This window comes from Rattus rattus, chromosome 11 (assembly GCF_011064425.1).
Source record: "Rattus rattus isolate New Zealand chromosome 11, Rrattus_CSIRO_v1, whole genome shotgun sequence".
NCBI lineage: Eukaryota > Metazoa > Chordata > Mammalia > Rodentia > Muridae > Rattus > Rattus rattus.
In genome coordinates, this window is record NC_046164.1 from 89511367 (window position 1) to 89534123 (window position 22757).

General features: G+C 43.5%; 1 protein-coding gene across 2 annotated transcripts in view; it reads right to left on the reverse strand.

Annotated features, from left to right (window-relative positions):
* The window catches only part of Ugp2 (UDP-glucose pyrophosphorylase 2), a 43738-nt gene that overhangs the window by 6113 nt on the left and 14868 nt on the right, over positions 1-22757 (reverse strand). For both annotated transcript variants that reach the window (XM_032916501.1, XM_032916500.1), the window contains exons 2-8: positions 21685-21812; positions 20802-20909; positions 7201-7386; positions 5988-6121; positions 3676-3973; positions 2594-2791; positions 990-1232 (exon numbers count right to left, since the gene is read on the reverse strand). In XM_032916501.1, coding sequence (XP_032772392.1) covers positions 990-1232; positions 2594-2791; positions 3676-3973; positions 5988-6121; positions 7201-7386; positions 20802-20909; positions 21685-21798 — 1281 coding nt within the window. In that variant the 5' untranslated portion in view covers positions 21799-21812. The remainder of the gene's footprint in view (positions 1-989; positions 1233-2593; positions 2792-3675; positions 3974-5987; positions 6122-7200; positions 7387-20801; positions 20910-21684; positions 21813-22757) is intronic.

A 22757-nucleotide genomic window follows, 5' to 3' on the forward strand; every position in this document is an offset into this window, starting at 1 on the left:
TACAGGACGGGCAGGAGCCACAGACGCAGCAGGGCTTAGGGCGAGAGAGAGCAAAAGGCACCAAGTGAACACTGCAGGCGTCTTTCTTCCTGTTTTCTACTTTGCTAAGAAAACAAACCTCTACTGGCTTAGTCCCCCGCCATGGCATTCTGCCCCCTTGACTACTCTATCCCTTGTCCCTAGTGCTGAGCTGGACTCCGGGCAGACATGAAGCTGGTCTCTTCACTATTAGATCTTTTCACAGCTAGTCAAGAATTTGTTCCAGGAGTCTCCTTCAAATATTTTCCCCTGATTACACTAATTCCCATCAATATATAAATAAATTCTATTCTGAAACAGAACCCCTCAAAATTTATATCTTTTGGACATGACATAATTTCTGTGTTACTTTTTTCAGTTTCAACTCTTAAGTTCATCCCCAACTCTAGTTCTCCTAGCCCCTTAAGGCCACTCCAGTTAGATTCCCATGCATTAGTAAGTCTGTCTCCCGGGGAATTCTCATTGAGCCTACAGCAGCAGCAGCAGCGTCTGTCAGACTTCTCTTTCCTCCTTCAGGACCCACATAATCAAGTTCTCTACTCAGTTCTTCGCCTGCACTCCAGACCAAATGGCACTGCACAGCCAGGATCTGTGACACCATCCTACACACGTCCCTCCTTTGGCTCTCTGTAGCCTTTACTCCTTACATACTGTGTGTTTGATGCACTGGCTTCCTAGCTTTCCCCTCTAGAATGTTCACTTTACGAAGCTAGGGATTTCAGTTTGCTGCAGATGGGAGAAGCACCATAAATATTAAAGCAGAATTAACCTCTTCCGACTAATGAACGCAGTCTCAGAAGAGACAAGATGACAAAGTAAGCAATGTCTTCTACTCTCCAGACCAACTAACTACAGAGACCACAGTTAGCTCCTCTAACCCACACCACAGATAGAGGGATACAAAGTCAGTAGTGGCAAATAATTCTCTGAGTATATTTCCAATTACCTACCTTGGTAAAAGAACTGCCTAATTTAACCAAAGGTACCGTAGGAAATTCACGCTTTTCACTCATGGTCAAAGATCCTGCGTTAAGGCTGTAGAGGTTTGACATCACAAGTAAGAGATCTGATGTGGTTTTCACAGGCAGAAAACGACTCCTTGGAACATTAATACCCAAAGAATTCTCGAAACTTTTAATTGCCGCTCCAACTGCAGTTTCTAACTGAATAACATTCAGGCCTCCATCCAATGTCTGTAAGAAAGAAGGAAGGAAGTCTGGGAAGAATGGGAAAACAGGGTTTGGGTCTTGAGATGCAATCTCAAAACTTACTTGCCTCAAACTCACTATGCACTGAGGACAAGCTTGAACGACCGACCTCCTTACCCCCACTTCCCAACTGCTGGCATTATGGATGTGTACCCAGCAAGCACAAGCTGGCATTATGGATGTGTACCCGGCAAGCGTAGGCTGGCATTATGGATGTGCACCCAGCAAGCGCAGGCTGGCATTATGGATGTGCACCCAGCAAGCGCAGGCTGGCATTATGGATGTGCACCCCAGCAAGCGCGGGCTGGCATTATGGATGTGTACCCAGCAAGCGCGGGCTGGCATTATGGATGTGTACCTAGCAAGCACAGGCTGGCATTATGGATGTGTACCCAGCAAAGCGCGGGCTGGCATTATGGATGTGTACCTATGGCGCGGCTGGCATTATGGATGTGCACCCCAGCAAGCGCGGGCTGGCATTATGGATGGGTACCCAGGAAGCGCAGGCTGTCATTATGGATGGGTACCTAGCAAGCGCAGGCTGGCATTATGGATGTGTACCCAGCAAGCGCAGGCTGGCATTATGGATGTGTACCCAGCAAGCGCAGGCTGGCATTATGGATGTGTACCCAAGCGCAGCTGGCATTATGGATGTGTACCCAGCAAGCGCGGGCTGGCATTATGGATGTGTACCTAGCAAGCGCAGGCTGGCATTATGGATGTGTACCCAGCAAGCGCAGGCTGGCATTATGGATGTGTACCCAGCAAGCGCAGGCTGGCATTATGGATGTGTACCTAGCAAGCGCAGGCTGGCATTATGGATGTGCACCCCAGCAAGCGCAGGCTGGCATTATGGATGTGTACCTAGCAAGCGCAGGCTGGCATTATGGATGTGTACCCAGCAAGCACAGGCTGTAAGCGCCTATTAACTCAGAGCTTTGTTCTACGTGTGGTGCCAGCACTTGGGAACTGGTCTGAGAGAATCCTAAGGACTGAGATGATCAAGCACTAAGGATATTGCTTCACATATGCTGTTGTTTCTGTTTAAGTTTTCTTGAGTAGCAACATGTCTATTTTTCACTAAAGAGCCAGGGGTTGGAAAAAATGTATGCAAGATGCCTATAGATAAATGGCATTTTCATATAAAAGCAGTAACTAAACCCAAGGCGGTCCCTTTCCACTGAGGGTCAGATCAGCAGCACATCACTGAGATGAATGCAGACTGGAGAACAAGAGTCAGAACTTGGCGGGCCTGACGAGGTAAGGGGGTGACAGCCAAGCCCCAGGCGCAGGCAGGACAGGTCTGCCCACTGGACTGTGACCACTGGACTGTGACCTTCACCTACCTTTGGGTTCACAATGATTTCCATGTCAATAGCATTCTGTTCCTGCAGTCTTTTAACGGCGGCCAGGGAGATCCATAGGTTGTTTGTGTTAAATATTTTAAATTTTGACACAGACTTGAACTCATCAACGTGTGCTTTGGGCACCTGAGCAATCTCCACCAGCCTCAGTTTGCCTTCGTACTGAGTGAGTGTCCCACCCTAGAACAGCAGAAAGTCACTTTGCAATCAGCCACATGCCACACTGATTATACTTACAGTAGACTTTCATAGAAGACATCAACTGTATAATCTAATATACAAAGTGACAGACTCATGATTCAGATGGTTACTTTATCATAAACTCACAGCTCTGCCTACAATTAAAGCCCTGGGAGTATGTCTGAGTTTTCCTTCTCTTCCTAAGGTCTGCTATAAACCACGCCATCACAAACAACTTAGTCCTACCCAGATGAGGTCAGGGTGAGGGAAGGGAGACGACGAGGAGAGTGGGAAGCAGACTGAGGCCGGAAAAGTTTCTACAGCCACGAGAGCACAGCAGTGTGGGAGGAGCTAGTCTGCATCAGCTACAGAGTAAACAGTAAACTCCCATGTGCCATTTAATCAAGGCCAAATATCCCCACCAAATGTGCCAAGTTCACTCTACAGTTGCACTAAAACAACTGCATTGTTTCTGCACAACTGCCAAGGTCGTGCCTGAGGTGTCGAAGCACACACACAACACCTCACATGTTCTGCAGAGCTAGATTCCCATCAAGGGACAGCACAGTAAAGTATGTCAACCTTATGTCAACATAAGGATTCTACTGCTGTCAACGCATTTGTTGTGTTTCCACATAGTTCAGATTTGCTCCATAAAAACACAAGAAAACTGCTTCCAATTTACATTACTGACATAGATTTATACTACTATTAATTCTGAGTTTATGATACACACTGTTTTTTAAAATTAACCCACAGAATGACATCATACTCTCTTAAAATGTTAGGTAAATGATGTGTTGTTACATAAAACAGAAACTTAGAAACTAGAAAAGGGATTGTAGCTATGTAGTTTATCCCCAAACTGAATCTTCAGTATTTACCTTTACATCTGCCCGTGTTTTATTTGTGACTTCCATGACAAATTCACAGCGTTTCCCATTGGGTGGGTTCATTAGATGATTAAGAATATAAAGATCCACTGTGGCACCCAGGTTGTCTATGTTAGACACAAAAATATACTCCTTGCCTTCTTCTATGAAGGTGTCGAGCAAACCAGAGTTGTAGAAACTGGCATAGATGTCCCCATGTCCTGGAGGGTACCAAGCTTCAGTATTTTCCCCTGAATAAGATACGTCCTTTGCTATAGGAAGTAGAGATTCCTTATTAATCCTCGGGTACCTTCAAAAGCAAAACAAGAAAGCTAGTACACTGGTTCTGTACACACCCTAACCCTTCAAGTAAAGCAATACACTAAAATCAAATAAGGCTGGAGAGGTGGTCAGTGGTTAGGAGCATGTACTGTTCAGTGTCCAATACCCAGATCAAATGGTTCACAAGCTCCTGCAAACCCAGTTTCGGGGCATTTGACACTAATGTGCACATGCCTATACACAGATACACACAGATACACATAACTAAAACAAAAAGTATTTTTAAAATAGTAAATAAGACATCCCTCTATTTCAGAGATTGTTATCATTAAAAAAAAATCTGTCTTCTAGATAGTTATTCGAGAGTTTTCTATGGCCATGCAGAAGACAATACACTTTGTATTTTTAAGATTGCTTTTTATAACTCTCCAAGAAGAAGGACTCAGGAAGTCCATGTTTTTAAACTTATCTGGTGTAGGACAGTTCTCGTGCCTGAGAATCTACCTGAGGAGATTTGCCCATTCTTAGACAGATGCATTCAGGACGCTTCCCTCTACTGTGCATGCAAGGGTCTGCACATGGGCAAGAGCTGACAGACAGGAAAGGAAAGCAGGAAAGAGCACACACATGACAGACAGCCTTCTAAGGAGGCAGGCAACAAACATGATGGGGGGGGCAGACTTTAAAATTCCAACAAACTAATGATCGACTTAGATACACTATTTCCAAAGTGTTTCTGTAGGCTGCTGTCTACCCCTAAATAGAAAGCCTGCCCCAAGTCATCTGAAGTTCTTTCTATTCACTCTACCCGCCCTCCCCTCCCTGTACTGCCCCTCCCCCCATACTCCCCCCACCTCCCCGTCCTCAGAGAAGCTGTTTTTCTCTAAAACTTAATTCCCGCAGGGTGGAGTCTATATGGGGTGAACCCTCCTATAGAGGTGTTCAGTGCTGTGGTTTACAGGCGGTCATTCCCCGCAACTGGAGAGATCTTAGCATGCAAAGGCTTTATAAACTGCCCTGAAATGTTCGGGACGTAGAATAAGATTTCAAGCAGGTTCTCTGAGGAAGTAGAAATTATAGAACCAAAGTATATGGCCGTCACATATTTATTGACCTATACTTAGCTTTAAAGACATCAGTTCCTAGCTAACCCAATCACAGAAAGACATACATGGTATGCACTCACTGATAAGTGGCTATTAGCCCAAATGCTTGAATTACCCTAGTTGCCTAGAACAAATGAAACTCAAGACGGATGATCAAAATGTGAAGGCTTCACTCCTTCTTTAAAAGGGGAACAAGAATACCCTTGGCAGGGAAGAGAGAGGCAAAGATTAAAACAGAGACTGAAGGAACACCCATTCAGAGCCTGCCCCACATGTGGCCCATACATATAGAGCCACCCAATTAGACAAGATGGATGAAGGAAAGAAGTGCAGACCGACAGGAGCCGGATGTAGATCGATCCTGAGAGACACAGCCAGAATACAGCAAATACAGAGGCGAATGCCAGCAGCAAACCACTGAACTGAGAACGGGACCCCGTTGAAGGAATCAGAGAATGAACTGGAAGAGCTTGAAGGGGCTTGAGACCCCATATGTACAACAATGCCAAGCAACCAGAGCTTCCAGGGACTAAGCCACTACCTAAAGACTATACATGGACTGACCCTGGACTCTGACCTCATAGGTAGCAATGAATATCCTAGTAAGAGCACCAGTGGAAGGGGAAGCCCTGGGTCCTGCTAAGACTGAACCCCCAGTGAACTAGACTGTCGGGGGAGGGCGGCAATGGGGGAGGTGGGGGGAGGGAACACCCATAAGGAAGGGGGGGGAGGGGGATGTTTGCCCGGAAACCGGAAAGGGAATAACACTCGAAATGTACATAAGAAATACTCAAGTTAATAAAAAAAAAAAAAAAAAAAGACATCAGTTCCTGTGAGACATGCGTAACCTGTGGCTGCAGAGGCACCGTGAGGCACCCATAAAGAGAACTCCGAGGAGTCACAATCCCACCAGCTAATTATTTTTAATTTTGGTACCTGCTTTGATTGAAGGTGTAGATTTTCACACGACAATGATTGTACTTCTGGAGTATTTTTTTTGTATCCTCATCCGTGTTAAAAGAATTCATTAATACGAGCGGGACATCTGTATTATAGGTTTTGTTCAGATGCTGAAGAGGAGAATGACAGTCAGCTGACCAAGACTCACATTGTCTGACTTCAAATATATAAAACCATCTCTTTAATGGTTAGTCACAAAGTGTCTATCTGGACTTATATATACACATATACACATATATAATAAGTAAGTATGAGCTGGATGTGTAGCTAGGCGATTCAAATGTACTCGTTCAATAAACCATGACCCTGTGAATGAAAGCTATGTCTCCATTTCATGGCTAACTCAGCTGAGGCTGGGATTCGGTTGCCTGGGGCAACCCCTGCTGGAGCTGTGTGTGCGGTCAACAGTACTCTGCGCCTGCAGGTAGACAAGTGCTGGCCAGGCACTTGCTCTGTCTTCAAGCTCTATGGAGATGGAATATAAAGTTACAAAGTCATAGTTCTCTGGTCTCCGGATGAACTTCAAACTCCTCAAACTCCTAGTCTCTCACAAGAGCTGAGGCTGAAGAGTAAGGGAAGATTCTGAGAAACCCAACTCTTAGGTTTAAATTTTAGTTCTACTTTATTAACTAGCTAAAAGCCTGACGCTTAGAGCCCAACCTCATTTGGGAAGGCCCTCAGAATACCTGGTACACAGCAAATGCTGGAGACACATTAGCTGCCACTGCTTCTAGTGTGGTGACTGGAGCTGCCAGCACCAGTGACACTGGGAAGGAAGAAGCGATGGAAAGACAGGGACTCTGTCCCATGAGGTCTACAATTCATAACTCTGTCTAAGAAGGAAGCCAAGAATAGTTCTTAGCATCCATTACATCCACCAGAGGGGGCTGAGACATCCTCCGCAGCTTCCCAAAGGACGGAAGTCAGAAACTCCAGTGTCCTGAAGGCTGCCAGTAGGAGAAAAGCAGATACAGAGGGCAGGCCAAGGGAGACTCTGAACAGACCCAGAGCTTTCGGCAACCGCGAATGCTATGTAAAATCAAGTGTTTACATCCTAAGATGCCCTTACCATTTCCCAACCCCACACACCTACGAAGAAACAAAACTGCAGTCCTGTCAACTAGCACTTTATGATGCAAAAACTAAAACCTACTTTAGTATCGTATGTGAAAGGTTAAATGCTACTCACTTCAATTTGCTGAACAGTTAGATCCAAAAAGGTATTCTCATTTCTTACACCAATCAGACTTTTAGGGCCTTTGCAGCCCATGCTGGTTCCCAAACCACCATTGAGTTTCACTACCACCAGTTTGTTCAACACAGAAGATATGTTATCAGGCAAGCCTCTGGCCTTTATCTTTTCATAGGGTTGAATCTGAAAGAAAATATAAAATAGAGATGTCAACTGAATACCTTTATAAGTTAGAGCAAATCAATCCCAAAGTTACTTCCATGATTCCTTAAAACGTTTTGGTCTCTCACATGTGACGTTCCAACAAGTCCACATGGGCAATGTCCCTTGCACAGAGAAGTAGCTCAATGGCATATTGGACTACAGTGGAACCCCAGTGCACAGACATCGACCTGACTAGTGTGAATACCTGAATCTTCCTGTTTTAATCAAAATATCAAATCAGATACACAAACTTTACCAAGTCTATGTATCTCAGGTGCATTACACTCTACTTCAATTCTAGAGAATAATATATATTAATTCTACATTATGTCTCCTAACACAGGAGGCAAGAAGCAACATACACTAGCTTTTGTCATACACCACCACTTAGTTGTAAGATGACCCTTCAAAGGAGAGACACAGGCCCTCAGTCACAATTCTAGGTCTGTACAAGCACAGTTCCTTCCTCAAAAATCTAACTGTAGGGTGTCATTTTATAAGAACTTGTTCTGAAAAATTAAACATCTTCATTCTAAGAAATGCCCCGAGAAGGAAGGAGTGTGGAGAGGAGGAGCTGGAGCTGGGGAGGCCAATGCCACCTCCTCTCTAGCAGCCCAGGTCTGTGAACAGAGTGCCCTAGTCTTGAATTTGTCCTTTAAGCACAGAAAGAGTGGCATTAACAGGAAAGACCCCTATTTCTGTTGTTGTTCAAAGCAGAGTAAAAAATCTTACATCTTATGGCAGAATGAAAGCTTTAAAAAAAGGTCACATTTGTGACATGCTTGCTATTTCGCTTTAATAGAATAAGCCCTCGAATGGCCTCTGTCGTTCCTTTTCAGCTTAAGACTAAAAGGCTTAAGGCAGCCAGTGGTTACTCTGAGCACCAGCTGATACTGGCCGTGTTACCTGTTAGTGTGTGTGTGAGTGGGTGCGTCATTTCTGACTGGGAAGGGAAGGGCCCGATGAGCTCCCTCTTGTGACCTAGGCCTTGTAGGCCAACACCTCTGCATCTGACAGACAAACGCATTACGTAATCCTTGTTCACAGATCTTCCTACGAAACATCTGTCTGTGCCTTAGCTCTTCTTAACTGCCAGCTGTAGATGACTGCTCTCCCTCAAACACTAAGGAATGTAAAGTGCTCCTCTCCACAGCGTCCCACTGAGGACCACGGTCACTCACTCCGACCTCCTTCTCAGTGCTGGGACTCTCAGTTTTCCTCCAGTGCTGCGTGGGCTTGGCAGCTACTCCCATTCACGAAACAAAGCAAGGCTAGACACCCACACCTACCCCACCCCAACAACAACAAAGAAGAAAAGGTCTTGATTTTAGTGTCAAACCACTAAAAAGAGACAAGACGACAAACACGGACCTTTCTGTCCCTTATGTAAGTGGGTGTTTTACACTCCTTTCCCAGCCAGCTGTGTAGTCACCTGGGGACTGAGAATGCTGGGCTACAGTGGCTTCCATTATGACGTGAGGCCATGTCTACACACATTTATTTACTTTAAAAAACTAATCTTTGTCCAGCTATTTTGTAAAAACGAGTAACTTCCTTGCAGTTACTTTCACTTCTCACACCAAGAACTTAGCTGAAAATCCAGTTGTCACATTCATGTTAGGTGAGACTGATACCTCAGAAACTGTCTTACTTAACTAGTGCTACAGATACGGTTTTTAAACATGGAATATATAAAAGCAATTTTTCCATACACAGTGAGATAGGCTTGTTCTCCAATTCCACCTTAAAATTTTAGCTGTGAAGCATTACGTGTATCTGTATGTATATATATACATAATCTATAATCCACAGACTACAGATTCACAACTGAACAGTGAGTCCCCCACGTGTGGGTCACCGAGCACTGCTCTCTCCCTCAGGACAAGCATCCTGTGACTTCTCTCTCACTGCACTTCACACCCACAGCACCTCATCTTCCCTAAACTTCTAGATACAATAGAATCACAGTCCAAAATAGTCACACCTCAGTACAAATACTGGATTCTTCAATACTTAATGTAAAAAGACGTAAATAACAAGATGTGAGGAACAGTGAAAAGTTCTGTGTAACGGAGCTGGAAAGATGGCTGGCTCAGCACGTGGTCAGAAGGGTATGTCCTGCTCTCCCAAAGGATGTGTTTGGTTTTCAGCACCCAAACCAAGTGGCTCACAACTGCCTGTAACTCAGTTTCCAGGGTTTCCAATACTCTCTCTCTTCTGGCCTCAACGGGCATCAATGTATACACACACACCTGATCACAGACGAAATATAAATGTTCAAAAGGAAAAACATTACAATCAACAATTTTATGTATAATGTTTTCAAATATTTATGTTAGACTTGGAAGCTTAACAATGAAGCAAAAATTCAATGTATAAATAAGTTAGGTATTTTTAAAAATTTATAATTTATACTTTTAGCTGATAGCCACTGAAATGCAATTGAAATAATAAAACCAAGAGGATAACAGAATTTTATATGCTAAGGAATACTTTGGTACACCAACATTCAAGTAAAGAACTTTGGGATCCACATTTAATCTTTAGCTATTTTTTTCAAGATAGTACACTAAAGAATTTTTTTTATTTTCTATAATGATGAATTAAAAGCCAAAACAATCTCATCGACTTACAATTTTCCCAGGAGAAAAAGAAACTTTCAAAATCAGAGATGTTCCCAATAAATATCTCTAATCCACACAACATAAAGTTTGTGAAGCAAAATATTTAGAGATAACAATTTTCTACATAGTTTATAGTAATTAAACTTCAACGAACTATACTGGGTACGGTGATGCATTGCTGTAATCCCAGCGTTTAGCAGGCAGGAGGACTGCAAGGCTACAGGTCTAGGCTACATAAGAAAACCCAGTCTCAAAGTCAAAAAGCAAAACAAATAAACGAAGTCAGACAAATTCCTTCCAAGTGAGTCTGGGAACACTAGAGAAATGAGAGACTGTGGGAGAGGGCAGCAGAATTTGTGGAGGAAGAGACCAGGGGTGCAAAGGCTCAAGGAGGTAGGATGGGGGGGGAAGGGAGGGCAATCAAACCAAAGATGACAAAGCCTTAAGGAACCTGGATACATGGCAAATTAATTTTTAAAAAATATAAACACTGGGACACGGGCACTCACAACTCCAGTGAAGCCTTGTGTCCTAAGCTAATACAGAGTCACCCTACCTACCTCCACAGATGTCACAGAATTATAGCTCTCTAAATAGCAGTCATTGACACCTCCCTGTCTTGCTAAATCTGACTCTTAAAGGAGTAAAGGTCCACTGAGGAGTCTGTTTACAAGGCAGAGAGTCTGACAACTAAGAACGGACGGGAAGAAGGAATTCACACGGTGGTGAACAGAGGGGAACTGCAAGAGTACTCGAGGTTATCCCACTGTTGGAGATCTCCAGTGGAGCTCTTGACTTATAACACCCTCTTGTCTAAGGCCGACTGCGGGATTTAGGGATCTAACTCACTAACTCACTGGGGACTGGGGCCGACTGCAGGACCTAACTTACTAACTCACTGGGGACTGAGCAGAGATTCCTTGTCAGTGCTGGGCGCTGCTTAGCAGCTGGTCACAGTGCACTCATGCAGTCCCAGAGACATTTTTAGATTCCTGAAGTGTAAATTTCTCAGCAGAATCTGTATCAATTTCAGTAAGACCTACAGACATCACCCACAGTAACCATATAAAGGAAGAGTCATGGCTCCTTCACATTTGTTGAAGGTAGATTTGTAATGTCTATAGAATTTAGGATACAGGACTTCATAGAATTGAGGCTTCCAATCAAGAAAACACAGAGATACAATGGTTCGTGTTAGGAGACAACAGAGAATACCCCATGAGCTGCCAGACTCAGCCTAAATGTGACTCACTGGAGTCTGCAGTGAGTGTGAACCAGCTTGAAGCCAGCTTTGAACTGTCAGTCCTAACAGTCCTACCCAGCCTGTGGTGGTTGGAGAAGAAGTTACTTTGCTCCTCATCATAAACAAAAGGCTGGAGTGTTAGGTCTCAGAACCAGAAAGTCTCACACAGGGCCTGTGGCTCCTCCTAGCACTTCTCATGTGGCCCCTGCACTAAACCCCTCCTTCCCAGGGGCTGGGCTTCCTCTTCCCGCCTTCAGCCTGGTCCCTATATAACTCAGCCATTTTCTTCTCTTGCCCTCCTGGCCCTGGCCGCCTCTCTTGGTCAGTAGTTCCTCTCATGGTCAGATTTGGCCTGCCCTCCATGTTCAGCCTGGACACTTCTCTGTGCCTGCTCTCTGCCTTCTCTCTACAGTACAGCATCTCCACACTTGGAGCAGGCACACCCTCCTCCTCCTCTTCCGTTTTCCATCCACCAATCGCTCTGCTCCTCTTTTTCCCACAGACAAGAAAAGAATTCATGGTTCTAACAAGATCTCACTACTGCTAAACAGCTACACAAACCAAGTGGGGCAAACCCCAAGAGGACCCTGGAGGTTAGTGGAGGAAATGTTTAAGAAAGGCCAGGCCATGGGCTGGAGAGATGGCTCAGCAGTTAGGAGCCCTGACTGCTCTTCCAGAGGTCCTGAGTTCAATTCCCAGCAACCACATGGTGGCTCACAACCATCTGTAATGGGATCTGATGCCCTCTTCTGGAGTGTCTGAAGACAGCTACAGTGTACTTATATATAATAAATGAATAAATCTTTAAAAAAAAAAAAAAAAAAAAGGCCAGGCCACCCATCCGCTCTTCTTTCTGGTAGGTGAGGAGGGTTAACACCCAGCTTCCTCTTGCAAGTGACTGAAACAAAGTAGCTGGCCATCTACCACGTGAAGTGATTCTAAGAACATTTGCCTTCCAGGGTGACAACCTAGTTTGTCTGCAGAAATGGAAAGTAGATCTTTTTAAAGCTGTGTGCCATGATATACATCTTGCCAACTCTGTTCACAACTTTGTTTTTAGTTACAAGAAAAGCCAAATTCAGCACTCAGTCACGGACACACTGTCCAGTTGGTGAAAGTGTAAGCCAGTCTGGATAGCATGCTGTGCCACTTCTAGAGTGAGTGCCAAAATGCCCACCCTGCTATGGTTCACAAGAGGAGGAGTACTGCACTGTGAACCTCCTCCCCCTCCCCCTTTCACAAAATCAAGCTTGCCTGAGAGAATACGAACTCTGCAAAACAGTAAGTCAGGGTGTTTCCTATGTGTTCCAGGAGCCTGCTCTCGCTCTAAGCCCTATGCAGTGTTTACAGCGCAAGCTCTGTGCTAGGTACTTTCATGCACTGTGTCTTCATCTCATACCTTTCAAGGTAACACCCCGAATCTGGGCTATTTTCTATAGAAGGAAAAAAAAAAACTCACTACACATAAATAAGGTTTTTTTTTCATTGTTGAAAATCTGATGAATACTGTACTCTCCTTATCTGCACGTAACCTTCAGTTCATTAATGCTCATGGCCACCAAAATCAACTCAACCCTAGTTGGCAGAACAAATAAAAGCCACTGACTTCCTGCCACCACATGCCACACAGTCCATCTCTAGGACACCATTTGTCCATTATTCAGTCTGACGTGTGTCATGTCCGTCCGTCCACCCACCCCCAATCTGTCTCCACAAGCACCTCTACTTCCTTTCTGAAGTCAGGTTTTCTCCTCAACCACAGCATGGCCTGCTCTTAACATGGAGGACATCAATGGCATCTCAGCTGCTAAATCTTATTAATAACCCAAAATACTTCCTGTCTGCTGTGCTGGACACATATGACTATCCCCTAAATCCTGAAATCACACTCTCCTTTGATCTCTAAAATGCCACACTATCTTTCGCCTTTTTCTGCTTTCTTCTTACAAAGCTCACTCAGAGTGAGCTTCCTGCAAAGTTGGCCTCAAACCCTAGCATAGCATTCCTGTGCTTATCAGCGAGTTCTCTCGGCCTTATCACCTCTGACCCGCGCTGCTACTGCTAGTGACCTCTTTACCTCCCTACAATCCACTTTAAGCACAAACACCACCAAAAGCCTCTTCCCTCAGTAAGATCTGGCTGTAGGCTACAGGACATTTACCTGATGATTGATGGGGAAGGGCCCAGTCCATTGTAGGTGGCACACCCCTCACCTCACCTCCCCGACACACTCTCCAGGCTAATGCCCTAGGTTCACCCCAGCCAGCTGAGCAAGCCATGTGGAACAACCCAGTAAGCAGCTTGTTCCATGGTCCCTGCATCAGCTCCTGCCTGCAGGTTCCTGCTGTGTCCCTTCCCCAACATCTTTCAAGGATGAAATCTGGTAACCGTGATACAGAAGTGTAAGTGAAATAAATCCTTTCTTCCCCAGTTGCTTTTGGTCATGGCATTTCATCACAGCAGCAGGAACCTAAGTGACACAGTGTATTTCTCCATCACAGTATTAAGCAAACACAGCACTGGTATGGTATGGAGACGAGCTGTCATGTTCAAGATCCTTCTTTCCTTCCCTTTCTAATTCAAGCGTTTTACTGGGCACTCTGTCATCCAGAGTAGAAATATACTTCCCAGCCTCCCCTGCAGCTGCTTATGCCAAACTTCAGGTCAAAACAATAAATGTGAAAGAATTAGCAGGTGTCTTATGGAAGAACGGGGGCACCGTCCATCTCCCTGCCTGCCTGCCTGTCATCTGGATCAGCAGCATGAGGACAGCTCTCTCTTGTGTCCGTCTGGGCCAGTGCAGACGTGTGCTCTAGATGGCAATGTGCTGACACAGGGAAACCCAGACACCTCGCCCCCACCAAGCTGGCAGACTAGCTCTCCAGACGGCTACGGGCCATGTTACCATCTCTTGCCCACACGCCTCTGCATGTACCCCTGGGGTATCCTTTGTCATCATCTATGCTCAGACCGGTGGCCTCCATCTGCATGAACAATCGTCAAGGACCTGTGGAGATCAGATGTTTCTACACCCCATTTCAGAAAAGTTTCCCCACCAGACTAAACTCCTTTAAAACATTGTAAATTTCATTACAGAACATAAAGACAATCTTGTGGGATACCATTTTTCCAGTAATAATTAATGTGCAAATAAAACAAACAAAACCCCCAAACCTTTACTCTCATCAAACTCAATTTCAAGGGGAAGCTTCCAGTTGGCTTGGTGGGCTGAGGGGGTTTGGTGTTGATTTGTTATTGAGAGATACACAATACCAGCTAATTCTGGTATGCCTGGACTAGCTCAGTGGCTGGGCATTTCCAATCCTCCATGCTGCTAGCATACATTCTCCCCTCCAACTTTCCTGAGTCAACTTGTTAAATCAACATGTCATCTCTGCTACCCCAGACCCAGTGGGGGAATGGCCCCTAGGGCCCTTTTCCTGAATTCTTACATGGCTGGCTGCTTTCTTTCCTGAACCTTTCATGTCTAATCCCTCTGCTTCCCCATCAAGGCGATTCTCCTCTTCCTCCCTTCTCTCTTGGTCTCTTGTGGGCAAAATGTAAAGGTCTCACCCCGTCTTTCCGCCCAGCCAATGGCTGTATGGCAATTCTTCACTATCAGTCGAAGCCCGCTATGGGCAGGGACCCTGAGGTCTGGAAGCACAGCTCCCGGCTGCCCACTCATCACTTCCTGCAGCGGCATGCTCAAGGGTTGTCTGATGGGAACTCAGTCCTCAGTGTCTGCTGAATCACTTGAGAATGCCAGGTGCAGCTAAGCCAGTGCAGCAAGAGTTTAGTTTCTTGTTTATTTTTTGTTTGTTTCTTCTTCATTCCCCCCACAGCAGGAATAACTCAATATAGCTTGATAATGACCCCTTCATGAAAAAAATAAAACAAGCTCAACAGGAACAATCACAACCAAGGCGTAAGCATTTAGGTCTGATACTGACTACATTTCCTGAGGTACTGGTCACTAGGTATGTGGATGACATTCTCCTGCTGCTCATCTCATCAATACTTACGTGAAGGCTTAACTTTTAAATCTGGGGCCATGTCAATCGAGTTTGCTTTTATCTGCCCCACTACTGAGGATTTGGCTCTACTGTTTAAGTTGCTTTCTGGAGACCCTCGGTTAAACTCCATAAGAAATTTAACACCCGAAACAGGACAGGTGTCAGTCAGAACATGGTCAAAACAAATGACCCATGATGAACAATGCCTTGGGGAACTGTGATAGAGGCTCCAAGAAAAAGGGCAGAAGGCCTCTTACCTCAAGCACATTTTGTTCCCTGCATTGTTCTTGGCTATGATTCTGACAAACATTTGTATTCAATTTATAAGAGGTCTACTCTTGTTGGATGTCAGCACTAGCTACAGAACCCAACCTGGTCAGTGGACCCTGAATCTGGACTTGGCCTCTGCCTTGCTTTCACGTCATCCTGGATATAATCTACAGTACATGCCAGGCAACTGTGTTTAAACTGGTCTGCCCTGAGAAAGTTCCAGGAAAGGGCTGCTCTTTTAATATTTAGGATGTGCTTACTGACTTCTATTTACGTGTTTGTCTAAACTCAAACGACCTCCTCTGGATCACTGTTGTTACATCTGCATATAAAATTATTCTGAAGTACAGTGCCACGGCATTAGACTGTGGGCCACCCCATTCTTTCAGTTCCTCAGAGCCCGAGACCAGCAGACAAGATCTGCACAGGTCAACTGAGAGGATGACAAGTGAGTTATGGCTTATTAAACAATGCTGGTGATAAACTGATAGCACACAGAATTAATACCCTATGTTCTTATCGGCTGCTTATCCTTGTCATCTATTGGAATTATATATCAACAGGTATTAGAAAAATGTGTGTATGTCATAAGTCTCCACAACAAACTGAAACTCTACCTGTAAAAAACTAAAGACTTGACAATGGTGGGAAGGCCACGTCCTAAACAGCTCACTGGTAAAGAGCCTTCAGAAATCAATGTGCCACTGAACAAAACTCAGGCTGACCAACTGCTCCACACGGATAACAACCGGCAGGTGTGTTAGCATGTTACGGGACCTACAGATGACCATATCCAGAAGACCCCCTTTAAAACCTTTTTCTTTTGAAAATACCCTATGGGTATTGTCTAAAATCTTACCTAAAAATCCTATAGAGATTGCTTTTAATGCTTTCACAGATGGTTCTTCAAAAAGAAAAAAATGTTTCATATTCAAATGCCATATCCTGCACAAAGAGATTGTGAACTCCCTTGTACAGTTCAACAGTCTGAACCTGCTACAAACAGCTTCTGTTAGACAGTTCTCACCACTGAGTATTTTAAGAGTTATAGTAACCTACACCACCTCGATTTTAACTGTTCAACTGTGCAAATACACACACACACACACACACACACACACACACACACACACACAAATAGGAGCTACAGAAAAGAAGTACAGATATGAACTTTCAATGAAACTTTACTTACAAACCATGGCAATATTCCAAACTATGTACAAAACCAGATGCAAGCCTGTAAGGCGGCTCGGCAGGTGGAAGGGCTTTCACACATGCCCAACAGCCTGGGTTCAACCTCCTGATCCCACAAGGTGGCAGGAGAGAGCTGTCCTCATACAAAGGTCACGGCCTGTTGCCGTGTATATATGCACTCACACATATACATAATCACACACAAATACTCACACACAAACTATAAAAAAACTACCAAAGAGACAAAGATAACAGTACTTGGGGTTTTTTGTTTTGGTTTTTAGGTATATAACTTTGAAGCTATGACACAGAAGTTATGACACAGAAATTATTCTGAAAGAACAATGGTGGGAAGCTAATGGATGATGATTTTCTATAGATCCCAAGTAGCATGCTAAGCAACCTGCCAGTTGTTATCAGTGTGGGACAACTGAGTTTTGATTAGTGGCACATTGATTTCTGAAGGCTCTTCACCAGTGAGCTGTTTAAGACGTGGCCTTCCCACCATTGAAAGAACCATCTCTTATCACCTCTAAAACCCAGGGAGGGCAGGGGAGCTTGAGTACAGAGCCAGGTGAAAGAATATTAATGTGTGAACTATACCACAAATTAGTAACAAATTATACAAAGAGGTGCACACAATTTTTGCTTCTGCAATCCAAAATCCTTGACATCCTAGAGTATAGGATTACAAGGGCATATCAAGACCAGGGCTTTTTTCTTTTTGAAGGATATTTTTAAGTGGAAATGTATACACTTACACAAACAAAGACAAAAGACCACGTAAGATACATCTCATCTTCTTCTCTATGTGTTCTTTACTCATATTAACTACTCATCTTCATCAAAAATCCCGACTCACTCCATGCACAGCCTTCTGAAAGGAGGATTCGGGTGGGCAGTACTGAGCTGCAAACACCCCAGGGTGGACCCATCCTCCAGTCCTTCAAGAATTCCCACTCTGTATCACGACCTTTCAAAATACACAAAGACATCCACTAGCAAAGCAGATTCTCGAACCTTCACATACAGTGAAAGTTATAGGTACATGTGCTTTCCTTCCTGCATTCAAAAGGCTCAGTTCATCTAGCATATAAAGAGTTAAGAAATGAGAAAATTGGGCTGGAGAGATGGCTCAGTGGTTAAGAGCACTGTCTGTTCTTCCAGAGGTCCTGAGTTCAATTCCCAGCAACATCATGATGGCTCACAGCCATGGGATTGGATGCCCTCTTCTGGTGTATCTATAGACCAGTGTACTCATATAAATGAAATAAAAATAAATAAATCTCTTAAAAGATGCTGTTAAAAAAAAAATGAGAAAATCACATCTTTAGAACTAAATCTGCTACTGATTAGAGTTGAGGGTCTTTTTAAAAAATATATTTAACAGAATATTTTTGCTAAAGGTAGGTACCTGAAGGACGAAATAAAAGTAAACGGTTTCTACTTTTGGCCGAGGACAGGAGGCAACTATGAGTTCTCAGGATGTTTCCCGGTTATCTTATAACTAGGGTCAAGTGACACCCTGGCTCACTGTGCTCAGGAGCTGAGACTACAGGACAAACTGTACACTACCAGCTAATCCCGTCACTTAGCAAACTGCAGACTGACCTTTAGTTCTCAGGGTAGGAACTGTGAAGGCTGCTTCTAGAGCTGGCTCAACCTCAGCATAGCCTTGAAGCCCAGCACAGCACTGGGAGCCACCTGCACAGATCAGGATCTGCACACGGCAGCTGTGCACAGAAGGGCTGATGCCTTGCCCTCAGCTGACACCAGGCTCTGTAAGTGTCCAGAAGCAGCAGAGCTCCAGTCACCACACAATAACCAACTGGGGCTATTCAACTAGGAATAGTTAGAAGGCAAATATTCTAAGTGCTTAGAGTGACTAAATCTATCATTGTGTTAGGTTTGCTCCCAAATAATTTTAAAAACTGGATGAATCTATGTTTAGTTCTTTTTTTAAAGAATTTTAGAAGAATTCTCTCATTTCCTTTGGTAAAAAAAAAAAAAAATCAGACTGGAGAGATGGCTCAGCGGTTAAGAGCACTGACTGCTCTTCCAGAGGTCCTGAGTTCAAATCCCAGCAACCACATGGTGGCTCACAACCATCTGTAATGAGATCTGATGCCCTCTTCTGGTGTGCATGAAGATAGTGACAGTGTCATATACGTTAAATAAATAAATCTAAAAAAAAAAAAAAAGTCAATCTGCTGCTTAATTAGAAAGAAAGAAATCATAATAATTAATGTGCCAGGGACAAGTAAAACAAAGACCAAAATTAGGACCCCCTCATTATAATTGACGTTACAGAGAAGAGGAGTTTTAAAACTGTTTTTATTATATTTGTGTATTTATGCATGTGTGCTTTACACAAGTGTAAGGGCAGAAGACAACATTTAGGCTCATTCTTTCCTTCTAACAGGGGTGCTAGGGCCTGAACTCAGGTCTTGGACTGCATGGCCAGACTGGTCCCTTTCTGCTGAGTGACCTCGCCAACCCAGCCAGGAAAAATTTAACTTCAGTGTTACTAATAAGAAGATAATATGGGCTGGAGAGATGGCTCAGCGGTTAAGAGCACCCGACTACTCTTCCAGAGGTCCTGAGTTCAATTCCCAGCAACCACATGGTGGCTCACAACCATCTGTAAAGAGATCTGATGCCCTCTTCTGGTGTGTCTGAAGACAACTACAGTGTACTTATATATAATAAATAAATAAATCTTTAAAAAAAAAAAAAAAAGAAGATAATATGCTCCAGAAAACTGATGAGATTTTCTTATCTTTTTTAACAAACATATAATTTATAAATTTTATTATATATAATTTCTAATATATTTTTTCTTTTTTTTTTTTTTTTAAAGATGTGTTTATTTATAATACACTGTAGCTGTCTTCAGACACACCAGAAGAGTGCATCGGATCTCTTTACAGATGATTGTGAGCCGACATGTGGTTGCTGGGATTTGAACTCAGGACCTCTGGAAGAGCAGTCAGTGCTCTAACCACTGAGCCATCTCTCCAGTCCCCCCCCCCCCCTTTTTTTTCTTTTTTCCGGAGCTGGGGACTGAACCCAGGACCTCAAGCACTCTACCACTGAGCCAAATCCCCAACCCCGGTATTTTTCTACAAGTGAGAATAAGAGTATTCCTAAGCAGGAACTTATTTATGACTTTCTCATTAGAAAAAAAAAAAAAATCTAAGGTTGACTCCATTAGCTTAAACTGCTACAGATGGGGTTCGCAGACCTGAGCCCCAGCAAACCTTGGTACACTGGGACCAGACTTCAGTTAGTTTGCACTGAATTGTATTTTAAAACTGTTAATAAAGCAAGATTACAGATACAGAAGAAGTGAACACCACACATGGCAAAAACATCAAGTCTGTACAATGCTTCAAGTAAGATAATCTATTTTTACATATATCATCTTAACAACTTGTGAAGTATACAAACACCTGGTATTATTCTCATTTTACATGAAACAAAGTAGTCGAGCTCAGATTTAAACACCCAACACTACCCTTTTACCCCCCAGTGGGCCTTCTGCTAGCAGCCCATGGAGGTGCAGGCATCGATCGGGGTTGTGCCTCCAAGAACACACGGGATTTTTGATAGGTAAGAATCCCAAACCATTTAAAGAAAATAAAATATGCAGAGCTGTAGAGGCAGGGGAGGGGGACACAAAGGCATGCTAGGCTGGCTGGCACAGGCAGAAAGGGCCACAGAAACAGCCCGAAAGCATGGAGAGGGCTTTAAAGTCTGGGTAAGGGCCTGAGCAAGGTTCACGGTGTGAGAAGTCTAATGGCTGGAAGAGAGAACAACAGGAAATCTGTACTGAACGCTTTGTGCTAAAGTAGACTGCATACTCGTAACCATGCGCTGAGAATGGGACAGTGCTGCAGGGAGACCAGCTGAAGGCACGCAACATGAGGGTTACAAACTGAGAGCGTTACGCTTGCTAGGACAGCTCTGTTACGTCCTCACCACCCACCTACACAGTAACACCAGAATCCCAACCGACCTTGAGTTTCCTTGCACTTTACCAAAACTTACCGAATCTTCCGGAGGTCTCTGGATTTTACCCCAGTCTACAGAAGGCCCCTTTTCTTGCAAAAATCTGTGAAATAGCTTCCGAAATCCATCAAGATCTTTCTTAGTGTGCTATGAAAACAGATCAGGATGTTTAATATATAGTAAGACTAGAACAAGTTACTACTTCAAAAATACCTTTAGGTGAAATTCTTACACTATTAGAATTTAGAGTAGGACAAATTTTTAAGGCCTGTTTGAAACTGAAGTAGAAAAGCTAAAAGGACCTAAATTTAAAGGAGTCTTTTAAGAAGCCTAACTCCTCCACTATCACCTGCTAGTCAGTAATCATGGACCCTGAACAACTGTGTTCCCATGAATTTCAACATGTCCTTTATAACAACATTCCAGTATCTCCCACTACTTCTGACTGCAAATAAATTGTCACCAAAAGAAAACAGGAATAAAACGCAACTAACCTCAAACAGTGAGTGCAAACTGAATTGAAAAATAAAAGATAACATCTAACAGAAAAGTAAAGCTTCTCTTTTGGAAAGCACAGCTGTAGAACAAGCTGTGCTAGAACTGGAGGGGCAAGGGGCATAGGGAGGGCCTGTACGACAGACTAACTCCTTACAGATCCTACTGAACATGGCGACCATCTCTCTACCCAACGACACTGAAACACGAAGCATAATCCTGCCCATACTCTTTTGGGGACTTGGGAAATGTGCTCGGCTTAAAGGGAAAAGTAGCTTTACTATGAACAAATGTTAATAATCTGTGACTGTTCAACAACGCTAAGTTTCTGATGTGACATCCTGTGCTCATTTCAGGCAGGAGAATCACCACTGGAAGCAATTATGCATGCTGACACACAAAGCAAAAGACACTTTCGAATCCTTACCTCAAGCTCATGTGAGGTTGCTGTGGTAAGTATTTTTTCTAATTCTTTCTTCACAGATAATTCTAGTTCTTGGAGAATGACCTCTTGGAACTGAGAAGCACCATCTTGAGACATAGCTTTGCTAAGATCTTAAATAAAAAATATAAAGTCACTGATTAAAATCAGTAGCAAGAAGGAAACATAAAATTTCTTATTTCCAGATCAGTCAAAGTGAAGAGGAACCAGAGTCTGAGGACATGTTAGCCTTTTGGAAGAATGCTAAACAGAGTGGTGGCTATTCTTGGCTGTCAATTTGCCAACATCCGGCCTAACTAAAACCTGAGTGGCTGGGTACACCTGTGAGGGATTTTGCTTGAGTACGTGATTTGAAGTAGGAAGCCCCACCTGTAATCTGGGGCTCTGATGTGGGAAGATCCACCTTTAATTTGTACATGTTTTACTGGCAGGCTGAAGGACATGCTCTTTGCCTGCCTACCCTCACTCTCTCTCACTGTCAAGTTCTTCATTCATTAAGAGCCTATTTCTGTGGGATTCCAGAGTATACTGAAGACCATCTGAGACATCCAGACTCATGGACTGAACAAATACAAGATTCTTGAACTTGCCGTTGGAATACAGCCATTATTGGACTAGCTAGATCACAGCTTGTAAGCCATTCTAGTAAGTCCCATATACATACATACATACATACATACATACATACATACATACATACATTCTATCAGTTGTGTTCTAGAGAATCCTAATACAGAAGCCTAAAAAAGACTTATCAGTGAATAAGTGATAAAAATATTATCAGTGAATAAAGCTCACTATACTTTTGAAAAATCTATCTAAATAGATTGATATAAATAGACTTTATCTTTGTATCATAGCCACAGCCAGTATTACCTGGAGTGCTAGTAGTCCACATACAGGATTCAATGGGAAGGCCTATATATATTAAGACCTGAACTACTCTCTCTTTTAAAATCTAGTTTTTGTATTATTACCAATAATTATATATTTATTTTTGGTTTTTACTTTTCTGTTGGGTATTTATAAGCAAATGTATATTTACATTTACACACCCC